This window comes from Apodemus sylvaticus, chromosome 4 (assembly GCF_947179515.1).
Source record: "Apodemus sylvaticus chromosome 4, mApoSyl1.1, whole genome shotgun sequence".
NCBI lineage: Eukaryota > Metazoa > Chordata > Mammalia > Rodentia > Muridae > Apodemus > Apodemus sylvaticus.
In genome coordinates, this window is record NC_067475.1 from 45,167,801 (window position 1) to 45,182,831 (window position 15,031).

Consider the following 15,031-nt stretch of genomic DNA (forward strand, 5'->3'; position numbering starts at 1 on the left):
ATGCTAGAAAGTGAATCTTTTTAGGCGGTGGCTTTGCATTCCTTGACAACTCAACCCAGTCATTTCCAAGTATCCATGAATTGGTATAGATTTAATTTTCTAGGCTTTTTTTTCTCTCAAGGCAGAGTATCCAACCAAACGGTATAATAGAAGAATAGTTCTCAACCTGGGGGTAGTAACTCCATCGGGGGCCAAATGACCATTCACAGGGTCTGCCTAAAACCATCAGAAATATTAGATATTTACAACTCAGTTCATAACAGTAGCAAAATTATACTTACAAAATAGCAGCATACATAATGTACTGTTGGGGATCACAACATGAGGAACTATATCAAAGGGTCACAGCCTTAGGAGGGTTAAGAACTGCTGTACTACAAGCTTTGTCTCCTAGGAGGGTGCGCCTTCATTGCTGTTTTCAGTGATTGAGGGGAATGGGACTTTTATCTTTTTCTTCCCCATTTAAATTGGTATTAGCCTATTATGAAGAATAACAATCACGCCAATATTCTGGCAATAAAGGGACAAGATGGACCTGGGACCTTCATTACAGTGCCACTACTAAAAGTTTTGGCCCTTGTTAATTTAGACTATGGTCTAAATAAGAATTCTTCCATTAAAGTAGTCCCTTTTAATGGGGAGCAGAGATTTCAGGAGTCTAATGGGGCAGAGCGCAGATGCTGAGTGATGCAGCTGGACAGGCTTCGGAGAGGCTTGCCACCTTTGCAGACAGCAACTCTAGTCCTGGGTACCGGAGGCGTAGCAGACTTGGGTTTTTACATTAAGGTGAAGCTGAGTATCGCAAGAAAGATGATTTGGATATTAGTGAAAGGGGTGAATTAGAGTAGAGACTTCCTATTTTCCCTTATTGTCCTCCCCTTTCCCTCTTCATCTTTGATGACAATCAAAAGAATCAATATGGTTTTCTCTGCCTTGTGAAACTTCAAGATACCTAATGACTTGAGTTAGACATGGGGCATAAAGAAACAAAACATAAAGGGCCATTTTTTATGACAATTGCAGGGATGTTCTTTAAAAAAAAAAAAGCATAATGCTGATATCAGGAATATCCGTGCCCATAGCAACATGGGAAGGTGATTTGGTGGCTCAAAATCAGGCAGCACTCCCCAACCCGTGGGGCATGTTTTAGGCTGTGATCTGAGCTGCATATCTGCCATTCCTTCTATTGATCTTTCAGAGTCTGTTTTATTTTTTATGTTGTCTGGGTAATTCAGTGAGTCACAGTATCATTAAGAGTTTCCCGGTTCAAAGTCTCCACATTGGAAACTTCAGGCATCTCTCCTTAGCTACAGTGAGATTAGAGAGGAAAACATAAATTGTTTTAATAGCTCGCATTCTTTGTAGACCTCAGCAAAGATTCATTCTGAAGGAGTATGTCTGGTAATGTGCTTTACTAATATATTTCATGGTTCTCAACCTAAAAACCATTACAGTTTGTTTACTAAGGAATATAAGACAATCTGTATGATAAAACCGAAGGAGAAACTGGGACCAGACTGTCATTTCACAAGTCTTACTAAAATTGACAGGACTATAGATAATTCCTGGAAGACTGACACAACACAGTATTTTGGGGACAGAAACCATAAGGCAAAGAAACATTTTATATATTTAAGTGGCCAGTGACCAGGCTGGATGCTGTGTGGGTCATATCCTGAAACACATAGGAGGTCCTTAAATAGTGCAAAGGGAATATATTGAGGAACTGTCTCAACCAGAAATAAAAATATTTAAATCGGGAAGCTTTTTATCTGTTTCCCCTCCCCATTTTCTTTTTTCAAACTGTGTTATAATCAGCTGGCCTCAAAGTGGAAGTCCTCTCTTCAGCCTACCCTGTGCTGAAAGGAGAGACACACACTCCCATACCTGGCTCTTAAAAGAATCTTCATTTACATATTCTAAGAAAAAAAAAAGATAAGACCAAAAGGAATCAATAATAAAAATGGAAGCTAGTTCTAACATATATCAATTTGTACTCAGTTTTTCATTAATTTTGAATCTATCAAAAACAAGCAATGAACAACTTAAGAAGCTCCAGCTTTGTACTGACTGTAGGAAAAGGCACGCAAGATTGTTTCTTTCTCCTTACAATAATACCCAGGGCTGCTGGCAGGCCTTGAAGCTTGGAAACATTCTTGCACATTAACTTCAGGAAGAGTTCCAGGAGAAAGCTATATTAGAAAGTAGCTGAAAATAATTGTTCAGCCTCAGCTTCCTTAACTCGACAGTAAAAGGACCACAAAGTCCAATTTCTTTAAGTCAAAAAAAAAAAAAATCAATCGAAAACCAAGAGGTTCTGATGTCTTTAATTTTTGGATTAGTCTTTGTAAAGACAGACTTGGGAAGGAAAAAAAAATGTCACAACCCAGGAAAAGGGCACTTTTAGGTACAAGAAATCAAGCTGGGTCAGCTAGCTGGTAGAGATCCTGCTACCTCACTCACAAGCTTGGTAACCCTTAGCTGTGTCAGCGCGAGAACGCCACCTCCTGTCCTCTGGGTCTCCACTGCCCACCCTGGCGGGGTTCCTAGAGTCAGAATTTCAAGCCCAGCTGCGGATCAGAGCCAGGTTGGAGCTTGGCAGGCCCCACCGCTCTCCCGCCCCGGCCCGGCGCCGCCGGCTCCGCAGTTCCGCGTCTGCGCACGGCGAGGGGCAGGAGCTGGGCTGGCCAGGGAGGCGCAGGGCGCCTCGGGAGCCAATGGGCGCGCGCGGGGGAGCGGGGCTGGCGGCGGCGGCCGGCTGGGCGCGCACTGCCGCGATGGACGGCGAGCGCTTGGCGTCGGGCTCCTCGGAGCTGGCGGTCGGGGAGAGCCCGCGGGGCGGCGCCCCGATTCCGAGTGGCAGCGGTTCCTGCAGTCTGCTGCAGGCCGACGTGCTGGATCTGGACGAGGACGAGGACGATCTGGAGGTGTTCAGTAAGGTGAGGGCAGGGGGCCATGGCCGTGGCAGGGACTGCCTGTCCAGGGAAAGTTCCAGGGTGACTCAACTCTCTGATGGATCTGGAGCTGGGGATAGTACACCCAAGCCTGACCCAGTGGTTCCCTTCTCCTCACTTTTATCTTACCAGTGGCAGGGCCAAGGCTCATGGAGTCTGAAAAGTTCTGATTTTTTCCCCCCTTCGTCTTTGCATTTTTCCTAGCTTGACAGGGACATTCCTTACAGTGGGCGGGTAGCCTGAAACTGCTCCTTCCTCTCCAGGCTTCCTGACGACAATCCTAAAGTCTAGGAGAGCGATTGCCTTGCTGCAGGGAGGTTGATTTTTATTTACTGTTGTTATGTGTAACTGGGAGAGTTGAGTCATATTGTAAGAGCGTCTGGAAACCTGTGACCATTGGGTGTAGAAATCCTTTCAGGATTGAGAAAGCCTGGCCTCCACCACAGGCAGAGCTGAAGACTTTAAGTTGGGCAGTTATTCTGGTCCAACCCTCAGCTCCAGCCTGCATATTTCCTTCCCATTTGCCTTGGAAATCTAGCCTCCAAGGCGCTCCCTGGCTAGTGTTATAATTAGACAGAAATGGACAAGCGGGCATTAGTGAGAGACTTGGTGCAAGCTTGCTCTTCCTGAAAGTTGGAAACAAACAACCAAAAAATACCTTTCTTGGGGCACAATCCAGCCTCACTGCAGTTTTTCAAAGGTGCTCAGGGGGAAGCATTGTATCCCTGACTGAGGCGCCAGTACTGTAGTGAGGTGTTTCCTTGAGATGTTAACTCAGCCCACCAACTTAAAGCTGTTAAACAGAAGTTAGCAAGGAACTGACACACTTGGACTCCAACGCCGCCACCAAACTCACAAACATCATTTTGCACCCCTAGAGCATGGGAGGGGGTACAGCCTGTTGCATTCTAAGTAGATGGTGTATCAGTTATGTGTGCTTATCCTTTCTTTTTATTCAAATTATAAAACTGAAATTATTTCATGTTTAGTTTCAATATTAGAAAATTTTAATATCTATTTGTGTGTTTATGCACACAAACTTGTGTGTGTGTATGTGTGTGTGTGTGTGTGTGTGTGCGCGCGCGCGCGAGCATATGTTTCTGTATTGCACAATTGGAGATCAGAGCTCAGCCACCATGCGGGGTCTAGGGGATTAAACCCAGGTCAACAGGCCCCACAGCAAGCATCTTACTGAGCCATCCAGCGTCCCAATACTGTTTTTTTTTTTTTAATTTTTTTCTTCATTATACACATACTTTATGTTCAGACCAGTGTGAAATGTACAAAACTGAGAATGGAGTGTTGAGATTGGAAGTTGTCTATCAGAATAGCCTGGAATTGCTGCGAAGTCTCCAGATGGCCTCTTTCTCCAGGCTTTGTATCCCAGGCCTCCCCGGGAAGATCCCCATCTTAGTGAAGCCCTGTGGTCAGAGATGCCTCTAAGGTGGTAGAGCTGTTTGCTTGCTTGGGTCCTCAGGAATGTGAGTTATAGATGCTCTCCGTGAGAAGGAAATGACGGATTGGAGCCATAAGCCATTGGAATGCACGTTCTTCCTACATTGCCTAAAGCAGTATCAGAATTGGGGAAATCTCCTTAGGGATCCAGCAGTTTGCTGAGCTTTCTTTTTTAAAGGTTATTATTGGAAGTCATACACTCCACAGACAGCTGTACTGGTGGTTTTGTAATCTACTTTAAAAAAAAAAATGGGATTCTAGACCTTGTATGTTTCAGACGTGTACAAATGCTCCCGCCCGACTTGCTGTTGCTTAACTTCTTGTCCTTGCTGCCTGGAGAGCGTTAAGAACTGTGCCCTTGGAGCCTATGGGTGTAGTAGTGGTTAAAGTCTAAAGAGAACACTCTGCTGGAACACTATTCAGTTACTCCCAGGCTTATTCCAAGTTGTTAAAACTTTCAACCATTAACCACAATTAGACAAGCAAAATGATGAAAGACTCCACTGGACCAATCTCTCCATTTTCCTCTTCTCCTCTTCTCTCTGGAGCTCTGCTAGCATCCAGCCTGCTTCAGGATGGGGTCTGCTCAGGAGTTCGGAAGCCAACTCTCTCCGCCCCATAGTGCTTTAAGATTGGTGACGTTTACATCGATAGTCACATTTTCTCCATAGACTATTTGTGAATCCATTCCCGTGTCCCTCTCAGATCACCCTAAAGGATAAACACTTCGATGAAAATATTTTCCTTCCACGGTATATTCTACACACACGGCAAATACATGTTCTTCTGTAAAAAGCTCTAAATGTTCTTGGGAAAAAATGTGCAGTATGTGGTTCTTCCTATCATAGTCTTGATGCCTAGATGTCAAGATAGACAGACACTAAGCAGCAAAATGCCCAGGGAGGAGTGGAAAAAAAAGCAAGCTGGGTTGAGTTGAGTTTTCAAAAATCCACCAGGAAGGAATTGATCTCAAGTCTCAAAAAAAAAAAAAAAACAGAGACAGAGAGAGACAGAGAGACAGAGAGACAGAGAGAGAGAAGAAGAAGAAGAAAGAAGAAGAAGGAAAAGAAGAAGAACAAGAACAAGAAGAACAAGAACAAGAACAAGAAGAACAAGAAGAAAGGAAGTCTTGGTTTAAAAGAATAACTAAGGAAACCAGAGAATATAACCAATGTCACATGGCATTAAGGTAAAAAGAAAAGAATATTCAAATAACCGCAAATCATGTAAAATTTGTCTTTGAACTTGGTCATAAGGAAATGAAAGAAAAATTAACTGAAAGAAAAGAGGCAAGTTTCTTACTTTTTTTTTTTTTTTTTTTTTTTGGCAGATATAGACATGTGTTATACAGGTATCTGGTTTGTATAAATGTTTCCATGAGCATGTGATGTTCACTTGGGTCCTGAGGTTGACTTCCGGTGTCTTCCTTGTTCACCCAGTGAACCCAGAGCGGGCATTTTTGCTAGTTTGGATAGACAATTTGCTTCAGGGGAGTCCCTTTATCTTTCTCCTGTGTTGGAATTAACAGGCTACTTCCTGTTAACTAATTGGCAGGCGGCTTCCAGCCCCACCCCGCCTTTTACTTTGGTTCTGGGGATCAGAGCTCTAATAATCATGTTGTACAGCTAGAACATTACCTGCTGTGCCACCGTGCAAGTTCAAAATCTCTTCTTTTAGGGACACATTGAACATTATTTGAAAATTATATATATACATAAAGCTGTCCTTTTATTATACACCATCACGTGTACTTACTTTTGATATGTAGGACTTGTAGCTTCAAATACAATAGATAAATATGTTTCTACAAAACAGTCGATCAGGGCTGGAGGGATGCCTCAGTGGTAAATTGTGTTTGGTGCTCTTGCAGAGGTCCACAGCTCGGTTCCCAGCCCCCATGTGGTACAACATGTAACCACCCATAACTCCAGGACATCCTAGCCTCAGTGGACACCTCCACATCCACACATGCACACACATCCACATATAGTCATATGAACTAAAAATCAAATAAGCCCTTAGAAATGGACCTTAAAGAAGTTTTGAAATATGAGGATCAGGAACAGATCTAGTTTCAGTCTCTATCAAGACCACGGAATGAGCCACTTTGTGTTTTGTTTATAAACTTTGCAAACAAAGAGCTGACCTGTAGAAGCCACTATGTCTTCTATGAATATGGAAATTTTTAGGTTATTTTATGATTAATAGAAGTTTAATAACAGACTAGCAAAATAATAATAATAATAATAATAATAATAATAATGTTTGTTTTGGAGGGGTTTAAAGGAATAACACATTCTTGTATAAAAGGCTATTTTTGAGAGATAATACATTATGATTATTGAGACACTCAACTTTTTTATTGCTATTATGGAATACCTAAGACTAAATCACTTTATGAATAACAGAAAGTTACTTATCAAAGGGTGCTAGAGGCTCAGGGATAGGTGGTCAGTTCAGCTGTGCAGAAGCTCCTGTACATAGCACTATATGGCTAGGGTAAGTGGAAGAAGGAGTCCGTCACATTTCCAAACAGGAAGCCAGAGGGACCAGGCGAATCCCCAGTCTTGTTTTATATAAAAGATTCTCTCGAATGAACCAAGTCTGTATCCCATGAGTACTCCTTTAAGCCTAAGCATCTCGCAGTGCACTGGCTGGTTTTGTGTGTTAACTTGACGCAGGCTGGAGTTATCACAGAGAAAGGAGTTTCAGTTGGGGAAGTGCCTCCATGAGATCCAGCTGTGGGGCATTTTCTCAATTAGTGATCAAGTGGGGAGGGCCCCTTGTGGGTGGTACCACCTTTGGGTTGGTGCTCTTGGGTTTTATAAGAGAGCAGGCTGAGCAAGCCAGGGGAAGCAAGCCAGTAAGGAACATCCCTCCATGGCCTCTGCATCAGCTCCTGCTTCCTGACCTGCTTGAGTTCCAGTCCTGACTTCCTTTTGTAATGAACAGCAATGCATAAGTGTAAGCTCAATAAACCCTTTCCTCCCCAACTTGCTTCTTGGTCATGATGTTTGTGTAGGAATAGAAACCCTGAGTAAGACACCCAGTAAATCTAACCTTCTTTGGATTCCACCACCTCCAGTAACCACACAGTGACAAAAAGCTCCTAAGACTATATGAAAACCACAGCAGTGACAGAGGGACATACAATACCAGCCAACTGGTCTATCGGATATATATCTATCTATATAAATATATAATATTTGTAGCTATAGTATTATCTATTATTATATTATATATCATTAATATATATTAATTATATATGTATCGTATATTTATTATATATTAGTTATATATTATTTATCAAATACCATATAGTCTACATTCTATTTATTATTTATTTATAATTATACAAACATAAATATATATAAAGTTTAGAAATCTATATACTTCATGTGTGTTTTCCCAATTTCTTTTTTGTGTTAGATACTCTACCAGTAATTATCCTGATAAAAATCTTTCTTTCTTTCTTTCTTTCTTTCTTTCTTTCTTTCTTTCTTTCTTTCTTTCTTTCTTTCTTTCTTTCTTCTTCCTTCCTTCCTTCCTTCCTTCCTTCTTTCCTTCTTTCTTTCTTTCTTCCTTTCTTTCCTTCTTTCTTTCCTTCTTTCCTTCTTCCCTCTCTCTCCCCTTCCCTCCCTTCCTCCCTTCTTTCTTTCTTTCTTCTTTCTTTCTTTCTTCTTTCTTTCTTTCTTTCTTTCTTTCTTTCTTTCTTTCTTTCTTTCTTTCTTTCTTTCTTTCTTTCTTTCTTTCTTTCTTTCCTTCCTTCCTTCCTTCCTTCCTTCCTTCCTTCCTTCCTTCCTTCCTTCCTTCCTTCCTTCCTTCTTTCTTTCTTTCTTTCTTTCTTTCTTTCTTTCTTTCTTTCTTTCTTTCTTTCTTTCTTTCTTTCTTCACTCTGTAGACTAGGCTGGCCTCTAACTCAGAAATCCACCTGCCTCTGCCTCCCAAGTGCTGGCATTAAAGGCATTCGCCACAAATGCAGGGATTACTTACAAGATTTATTGTCTGCATTAAGGCACCAACAAGGTCCAGTGAAACACTAAATCTGAGAGTAACAGAAATGCATTTGCATTGCTGTGCTCTAAAGGGACAAGGTGTGAAACCTGTCCCAGGCTGCAGTTGTGGAGAAGGGGGGCAACTGTGCTTAAAGGGCAATGCGGCCACTGCCAGCAGGGCTGCAGTGACAGTAGAGACACAACATGGCACATGCATTCTGAGTTCCCCTTTACCTTCATTGGATGACATGCTCATGTTTCTCCCCAGGAGAGCTGCCACAGTGAGATCATGATAGGGGCAAGCCTTCTAGCATACAGCACTTAGAGGGAGCCTGAAGCTGAAAATGAAGGATAGCTTAGTTAGACCATACATAGGACCAAAGGGCAAAGAGTAGCTTCAGATGAAGATTACCAGTTTGTATCTCTCAGTTCATTTGTTCATCTATGATGCAACCTCCATCCTTCTATCAAGCAACGGGATCTGTGTCTCTTTCCTGGAATCTCTGCATGGAGAGGGTGTGATTCTCTTGACCAATACTATGGTATGATAGAAATGGTGTTTTACTGGTTCCAAGGCCAGTTCACAAAAATTACTACAGGGTCCTCTTTGTATAGAGCACTGTCTGAAAAGTGTGTGTGTGTGTGTGTGTGTGTGTGTGTGGTGTGTTTGTTTCAGACTGCTACATTTTTGATATTACTTGTCTTGAGGAACTGGATATTGAATACAGGGCCTTATGCATGCAAGGCAAGGATTCTCCCACAAGTGCCATTCATATCCCCTAACTGATGCAGACGGATGGATTGTTCCATAATAGTAACAACTACAACAATTACTAAGCTTGTGTAATGTCATCAACATTCCCATTTAACAACTTTTAGTAGTGGTTTTGGGAGCAGAGCTATGACATTTAATTGGGCTGAATGTTAATTAATGAGGAAGATTCTAGTAGTCACTGTGAGAATTCAGCCAAGGCATATCTTAGTAGTTAGGATCAGAGCATCCTTCATGAACCATCCTCCACTGCCTGTATTTGAAATCCTGGCTCCACTGATTAGAAAATTAGAAAACAGTTTCTCTGGGGAAGGTCATTTGATGGCAATGACTCAGATGAAGACAAACAGTAAATGTGAGGATTAGATGAATGTCTCTGTCCCTCTTACCTTAAGGCCTGTTTCTGTATTGTGGCTCAGAGGGGTGAAAGCAGAGGGGAGGAGATAGGGACAGAGAGAAGGAGGGAGGAAGGGAGAAGGGCAAATAACTGTAGAGCTGATCATTTCTAGTCCACCCACTGGAAATTTCTCTGCAATCACAGCTCTCTCACATGTGAAGTGCTTTTGTCTATTTTTTTCTAAATGAAGGAAGGAAAGACAAATATGAAATCCCCACATTCTCTGTTTGAGTTAGCATATATGATCAGTTTTAATATTAAAGGAGGAAATGTCAGGCTACGATGCACTTGGATGAGACCTCTTTATAGGGCTGTTTTATAGGTAAGCGTTTCATGTGGAGTTTGGTGCCTGGAAGATCAATACATACAAATTACCACAGGAGTTCCTCTAAACAAATGCTGCTTTTTCAAGGTCACAAGGAGCATTTACTGTGCTGTAACCTGAACTATCTGTGCCTCCTCTGAAGGTGTTCCTCCCTCCTATGTTGGCAGGGGTATGGGGAGGCGTTGATAGACTTGTGTCAGAAATGGCAAAGAATTGCTGTCTCATCTCCAGACGAGGATACTCCATTCTCTGGAATGCTGTATTAAAGTAGAGCCTGCAGCGATGCCATCATCTTCATTGACATCTGAAGTTGACAGAAGTTTTGCTATATCATTGCTCTTCCCGTACCCCTCCCCCACACGCTGCAGGCACCCTGAAGGAGAATAAGCAATGGTACTCACCAAGGTCATGTTTGGGTAACTGTAGCTGTAAAGAAAGTCTTCAGAAGAAGCAAGGTACTTTAGCTTAGGAAATACTTCGGTTTATTCTTTACTCTTTATGAAGAATCATTGTGGGCTGGGTGAGTTAAATGTTTACAGTGTGAGGGTCACAACCAGGACTGTAGAGTGAAAAATCAGTGAAGTATCATTCAGTTCAAAGTTGAGTTTTGAAAGTGTTTGCTCCCATGGGAAAGGATTCCCGGATGGAAGTGTTAGAACTCCACTCCTGTTGGGCAGGTATGTGGGTGTGAGAGTGTTTCCCAATGTAACTATTACAGCTCAGAAGGGAAAGGTATCCTGGCAGAGCCAAGGAATACCACAAAATCACACCACACAAACACACACAAGAGATTTATTGAGCCAGAAAAACAAGTGAAGGTTGTCTACTTGGGTGAGAAGCAGCAGAAGACTAAACAGAAGACAAGGTTTATAAAGGGTTTCTAGGAGAGCAGGGGTGAAGCTTTCCAGGGTAGCCTGGGATTGGGGGGATTATGTGGCCTGATCTTGGGGTAAACTCAGGGATTGGTGAATTACGTTTTTCCTGTATGGTAGGGTGGGGGCATTCTTCTGCCTTGAGTCTGGGAGGGGAAGTCTGGAGGCTGGGGCCTGGCCATTGGAGCTCCTTAGAGACAAGGTCTAGCCACTGGAGCTCCTTAGGGGTGGGGTCCAGCTCCCCACTCATATAATGTATAGGTGGAATCTGATGGCTGGAGTCTCCAAAGGTGGGACTTGCACACTGCAGAGAAATATGTCTTCCACTGATTCAGGAGTTGTGCTTAGCCAACAAGTTTTCTTAATGCAATTTCTGAAATAAGAAGGTTTACACAGTGCCAGCCTGAGTCTTGTCACTAAAGGTGATAGTACAGCCTGGATAATTAAATAGTATCAGAGGAAAGCCGGGTGTGACTCTTGAACTATCCTTAAGAATATTTCTCCTAGAAACCCTTTATAAACCTTGTCTTCTGTTCAGTTTTCTGCTGCTTCTCATCCAAGTAGACAACCTTCACTTGTTTTTCTGGCTCAATAAATCTCTTGTGTGTGTTGTGTGGTGTGATTTTGTGGTATTCCTTGGCTCTGCCAGGATACCTTTCCCTTAGGAGCTGTAATAGTAAGGGGTATTCCAATGCAGTTTTAACATGCTATGTTACTTAGGTGCTATTTTAGTTGTGGTTCCCAGGTACCACAAGGAAGGCAACTCTTATAAAGGACAGCATTTAATTGGGGCTGGATTACAGGTTCAGAGGTTCAGTCCATTATTATCAAAGCAGAAAAATATGGCAGTGTCCAGGCAGGTATGGTGCTGGAGAAGTTCTACATCTTGTTTCTAAGGCAAACAGGAGAGAAGACTGACTTCCAAGCAGCTAGGAGGAGGGTTTCCAAGCCTTCTCCCACACTGACACACTTCATCCAACAAGGCCACACCCCCCAACAGTGCCACTCTCTATGGGCCAAGCATATTCAAATCACCACTTGTGGTTACCTCTGAGAATGGGCTGTTTACTCCCCACATCTTCTGCCTCTCTTGTATTCTGTGTGCTCACACACTTGGGTGAGTGGTCATGTTCCCGATGATCAGTGCATGAATTAGTTTTGCTCTCTTCTCTACCCCTTTTACTCAGTGTCTTGATGATCAATTGCATATCTTATGAGCTATTTTAAAATGCAGTCTCTTAGAACCCATTGCTGAAAGGATGACTCAGATGCTTCTGAAGAGGATTCTCTGGTGGTGATCTATGTCTGCTTCCTTGCCACGTGTGAGCTGACTGTGGTCTTTACCTCTGTGTGATCAAGAAAACAAAATTCTTCCTGCAATTTATGGTGTGACTTAGAACTACATCCTCTCAGAGTACCTCTTCTTTCCATACAGAGAGATAATTGTTTTCTATTCTGTGCTTTTGGTGACACTATTGTGAATGGCCTGATATCAATGAATTCTGCCTTATAAATAGATAATTTTTCTTCTCTGTAATGCTTTCATTGCTTGCATGTTCCCAATAAACTAAGGTCATTCAAAGTAGTAGAGTAGAACAATTAAATACAGAATGTTTGGTATTTAGTATCCATTTGTATTGGCAAATAATATGGGCTTTGACAGTTTTAGATTTATAGACCCAATTATTAACAATAACTTGCTAATTATCTAGTTCCAGTAAAGTCAGTTTGCATTATATTTTTTTTCTCCAATCCAGATATGCCACTAAGTAGAAGGAAACCAAATTATTCTTAATCAGTCGTAGGTAATGTTATTTCCACATGACAGAAACCTAGCTGGGTTGAGCCTGGATCTGGATAAAGCTGCCTCCTTGTATTGAATGAAAGAGACAAATACCAGGTGCACAAATGACAGGGGAATCATTAACAAACTCCGTTTTTGTAAAAGTAAGTCACTGGCACCTGACTCAGAGGGCTTGGCTAGAAGGCTGGGAGGCAATTCTGAATGTAAAGGGGCAACATGGTAAGAGATGAATAGTTTATAAAGCAAAGTTTAAGGCTGGAAAATCCAGTGCAGAATAGGGCAGAGACCTCTCCAGCAGTGGTTCAAAACCTTCCTAGTACAGTCCTTTGTGTTGTGATGACCACCAGCTATAAAGTTACTTCATTTCTAGTTCATTGCTGTGATTTTGCTACTGTTATGAATCATAGCATAAATATCTGATATGCAGGATCATCTGAGGCGACCACTGTGACAGAATCATTCAACCCCAAAGGGACAGGAACCACTGCTGTATAGGGAAGGGGATCGCAGCTCCTTTAAATAGACACAAGTGTATGTTTCTATTTGTATTGCTCTGAAGCAATATAGAAGGTGGTCACAGATACTTTGGGAAGCTGTTATCATCATTTTTAAGACTTCAGTCTCTAAAAGGAATATCTTATTCTCTTCAGTTTTGTGTTTATTTCCTTGAGGGATCTAGAGGTATCTCCTGGCACATCTCTGAAATAATAGCCTGTTGCAGTTTTTCATGTAGGTAGAGGAAACTCAGATGCCTGGCTGTTCAGAATCTGCCTGCTTCAGTGTCTGCTTATTTGGACTCAGCATTATAGAGAAGATGTGCAAATAAAGTTAAACATTGACATCATTGCCTCATATAGATAGATAGATAGATGGATGGATGGATAGATAGATAGATAGATAGATAGATAGATAGATAGACAGACAGAGGTAGAGATAGAGATAGAAATAAAGGTAGAGATAGATAGAGATTTTAAGGTTTCTATATTTGTTGTTGAAAAATCATGTCATGAAAATAAGTTGCCTGATTTGGAAGAATGTTTGATTAACTCTAGTAGTCTGTCAACCCTGATGGACAGCACAGTGATCTGTAGTGGAGATAAAAGAGGGACCTCAATTTTTATCAGATACACTGAGATCACTAGAACACAGTAAGATCAATAGTAAAAAGGATATTTTAATCAATTTTAAATTATTGTAATTATTATTGTTATTATTATTATCATTATTATTATTATTATTATTTGTGTGTGCTGACTATAGGTGGCCTTGGTGACAAGAAGAAAGCATCAGCTCTTACGGGGCTGGCATGATGGCACTTGTGTAGCTGCAAAAGTCAGTGTCGTGAGCTCTTTTGGGTCTTTACATTCCATTCCCCTGCCTCAGGTCTCCATATCTAGATTTTAAAAAAATGTGCTTCTTTAACTGCTGAGCCGTGTCTCTCGGTCCTTTATTTTTAATTTTTACTTAGGAAGATACTAATGCACGATATGTTCTCTCTTTTAAGGACCAACTGTACTGAGGTACCTTTTACATATATTAAAATCCACCCATTGTTGTGAGGGAGACAATTTCTTAAGTCAGCTAATTGAGTAAGACTGTGAATGCAAAGGAGGCAAAAGATTTTTTTCGGGCCCCCAATAAGATCTGTCATAAACCCAGCCAAATCCACCCACTACTCTACTACCCTTTGCCTTCAGAGATTTGTTAATTATGAGTAGAGCTGTACCTGCTATGGAATTTTATATCTGACTTCTTTAATTGGCAACTTTAGTTTTGTTTTATTTTCTCTGAGCCAGAGTCCATTATATGTCTCAAGTTGACCTCAGACTCTCAGCCCACTGTGTCCTTTGCCCTGAATACTGAGGTTGAAGGCACATAGCACCGTGACCAATGTGCTGTGGTATTTTTGAAGTGCCTTGTTGTTGTATTTTTAATCATAGTTTAAGATTATTCATTTTACTATCAATTTAAATTGTTGTTAGATTTTGCTTTGTCTGAGTCGAGGCCTTACATGGCCCAGCCTGCCCTTGAACTCATCCTTCTTCTCTGTCTGCCTCTTCCGTGCTAGAACCACACAGGCCTGTGCCGTCATTCCTGCCCACAGAGGGGTTTTTGTTGTTATGATGTGATTGGTAGACACTTATGTGTTTCAAGACAAAAAACAGTTTCATCCTTTAAAATGAAATCTGAACAGTAGAAAGTCTGGTTCTAATTAAAATGGAAACCTTGCTATTTGTGACCAAAACCATCAGATTCTTAGCAGATGAGTCTTCAAAAGAAAAAGAGAGAAAAAGAAAGAAGAGAGAGAGAGAGAAGAGAGAGAGAGAGAGAGAACACTAATTGTTTTTCTTGTACAAAGAATCAGATAATTGAAGGGGAATATCTGTTTCGACTTCTTGAGCATCTTCTATTTTCACTAGAGTGCTGTAGTACAGCGATCTCAAAGTCTCATTGGTT

General features: G+C 41.6%; 1 protein-coding gene across 1 annotated transcript in view; it reads left to right on the top strand.

Moving 5' to 3' along the window:
- Positions 1-2,732: 2,732 nt before the first annotated feature.
- The window catches only part of Snx7 (sorting nexin 7), a 90,669-nt gene continuing 78,370 nt past the window's right edge, over positions 2,733-15,031 (top strand). Inside the window, exon 1 of the mRNA XM_052179343.1 lies at positions 2,733-2,939. Coding sequence (XP_052035303.1) covers positions 2,778-2,939 — 162 coding nt within the window. The 5' untranslated portion in view covers positions 2,733-2,777. The remainder of the gene's footprint in view (positions 2,940-15,031) is intronic.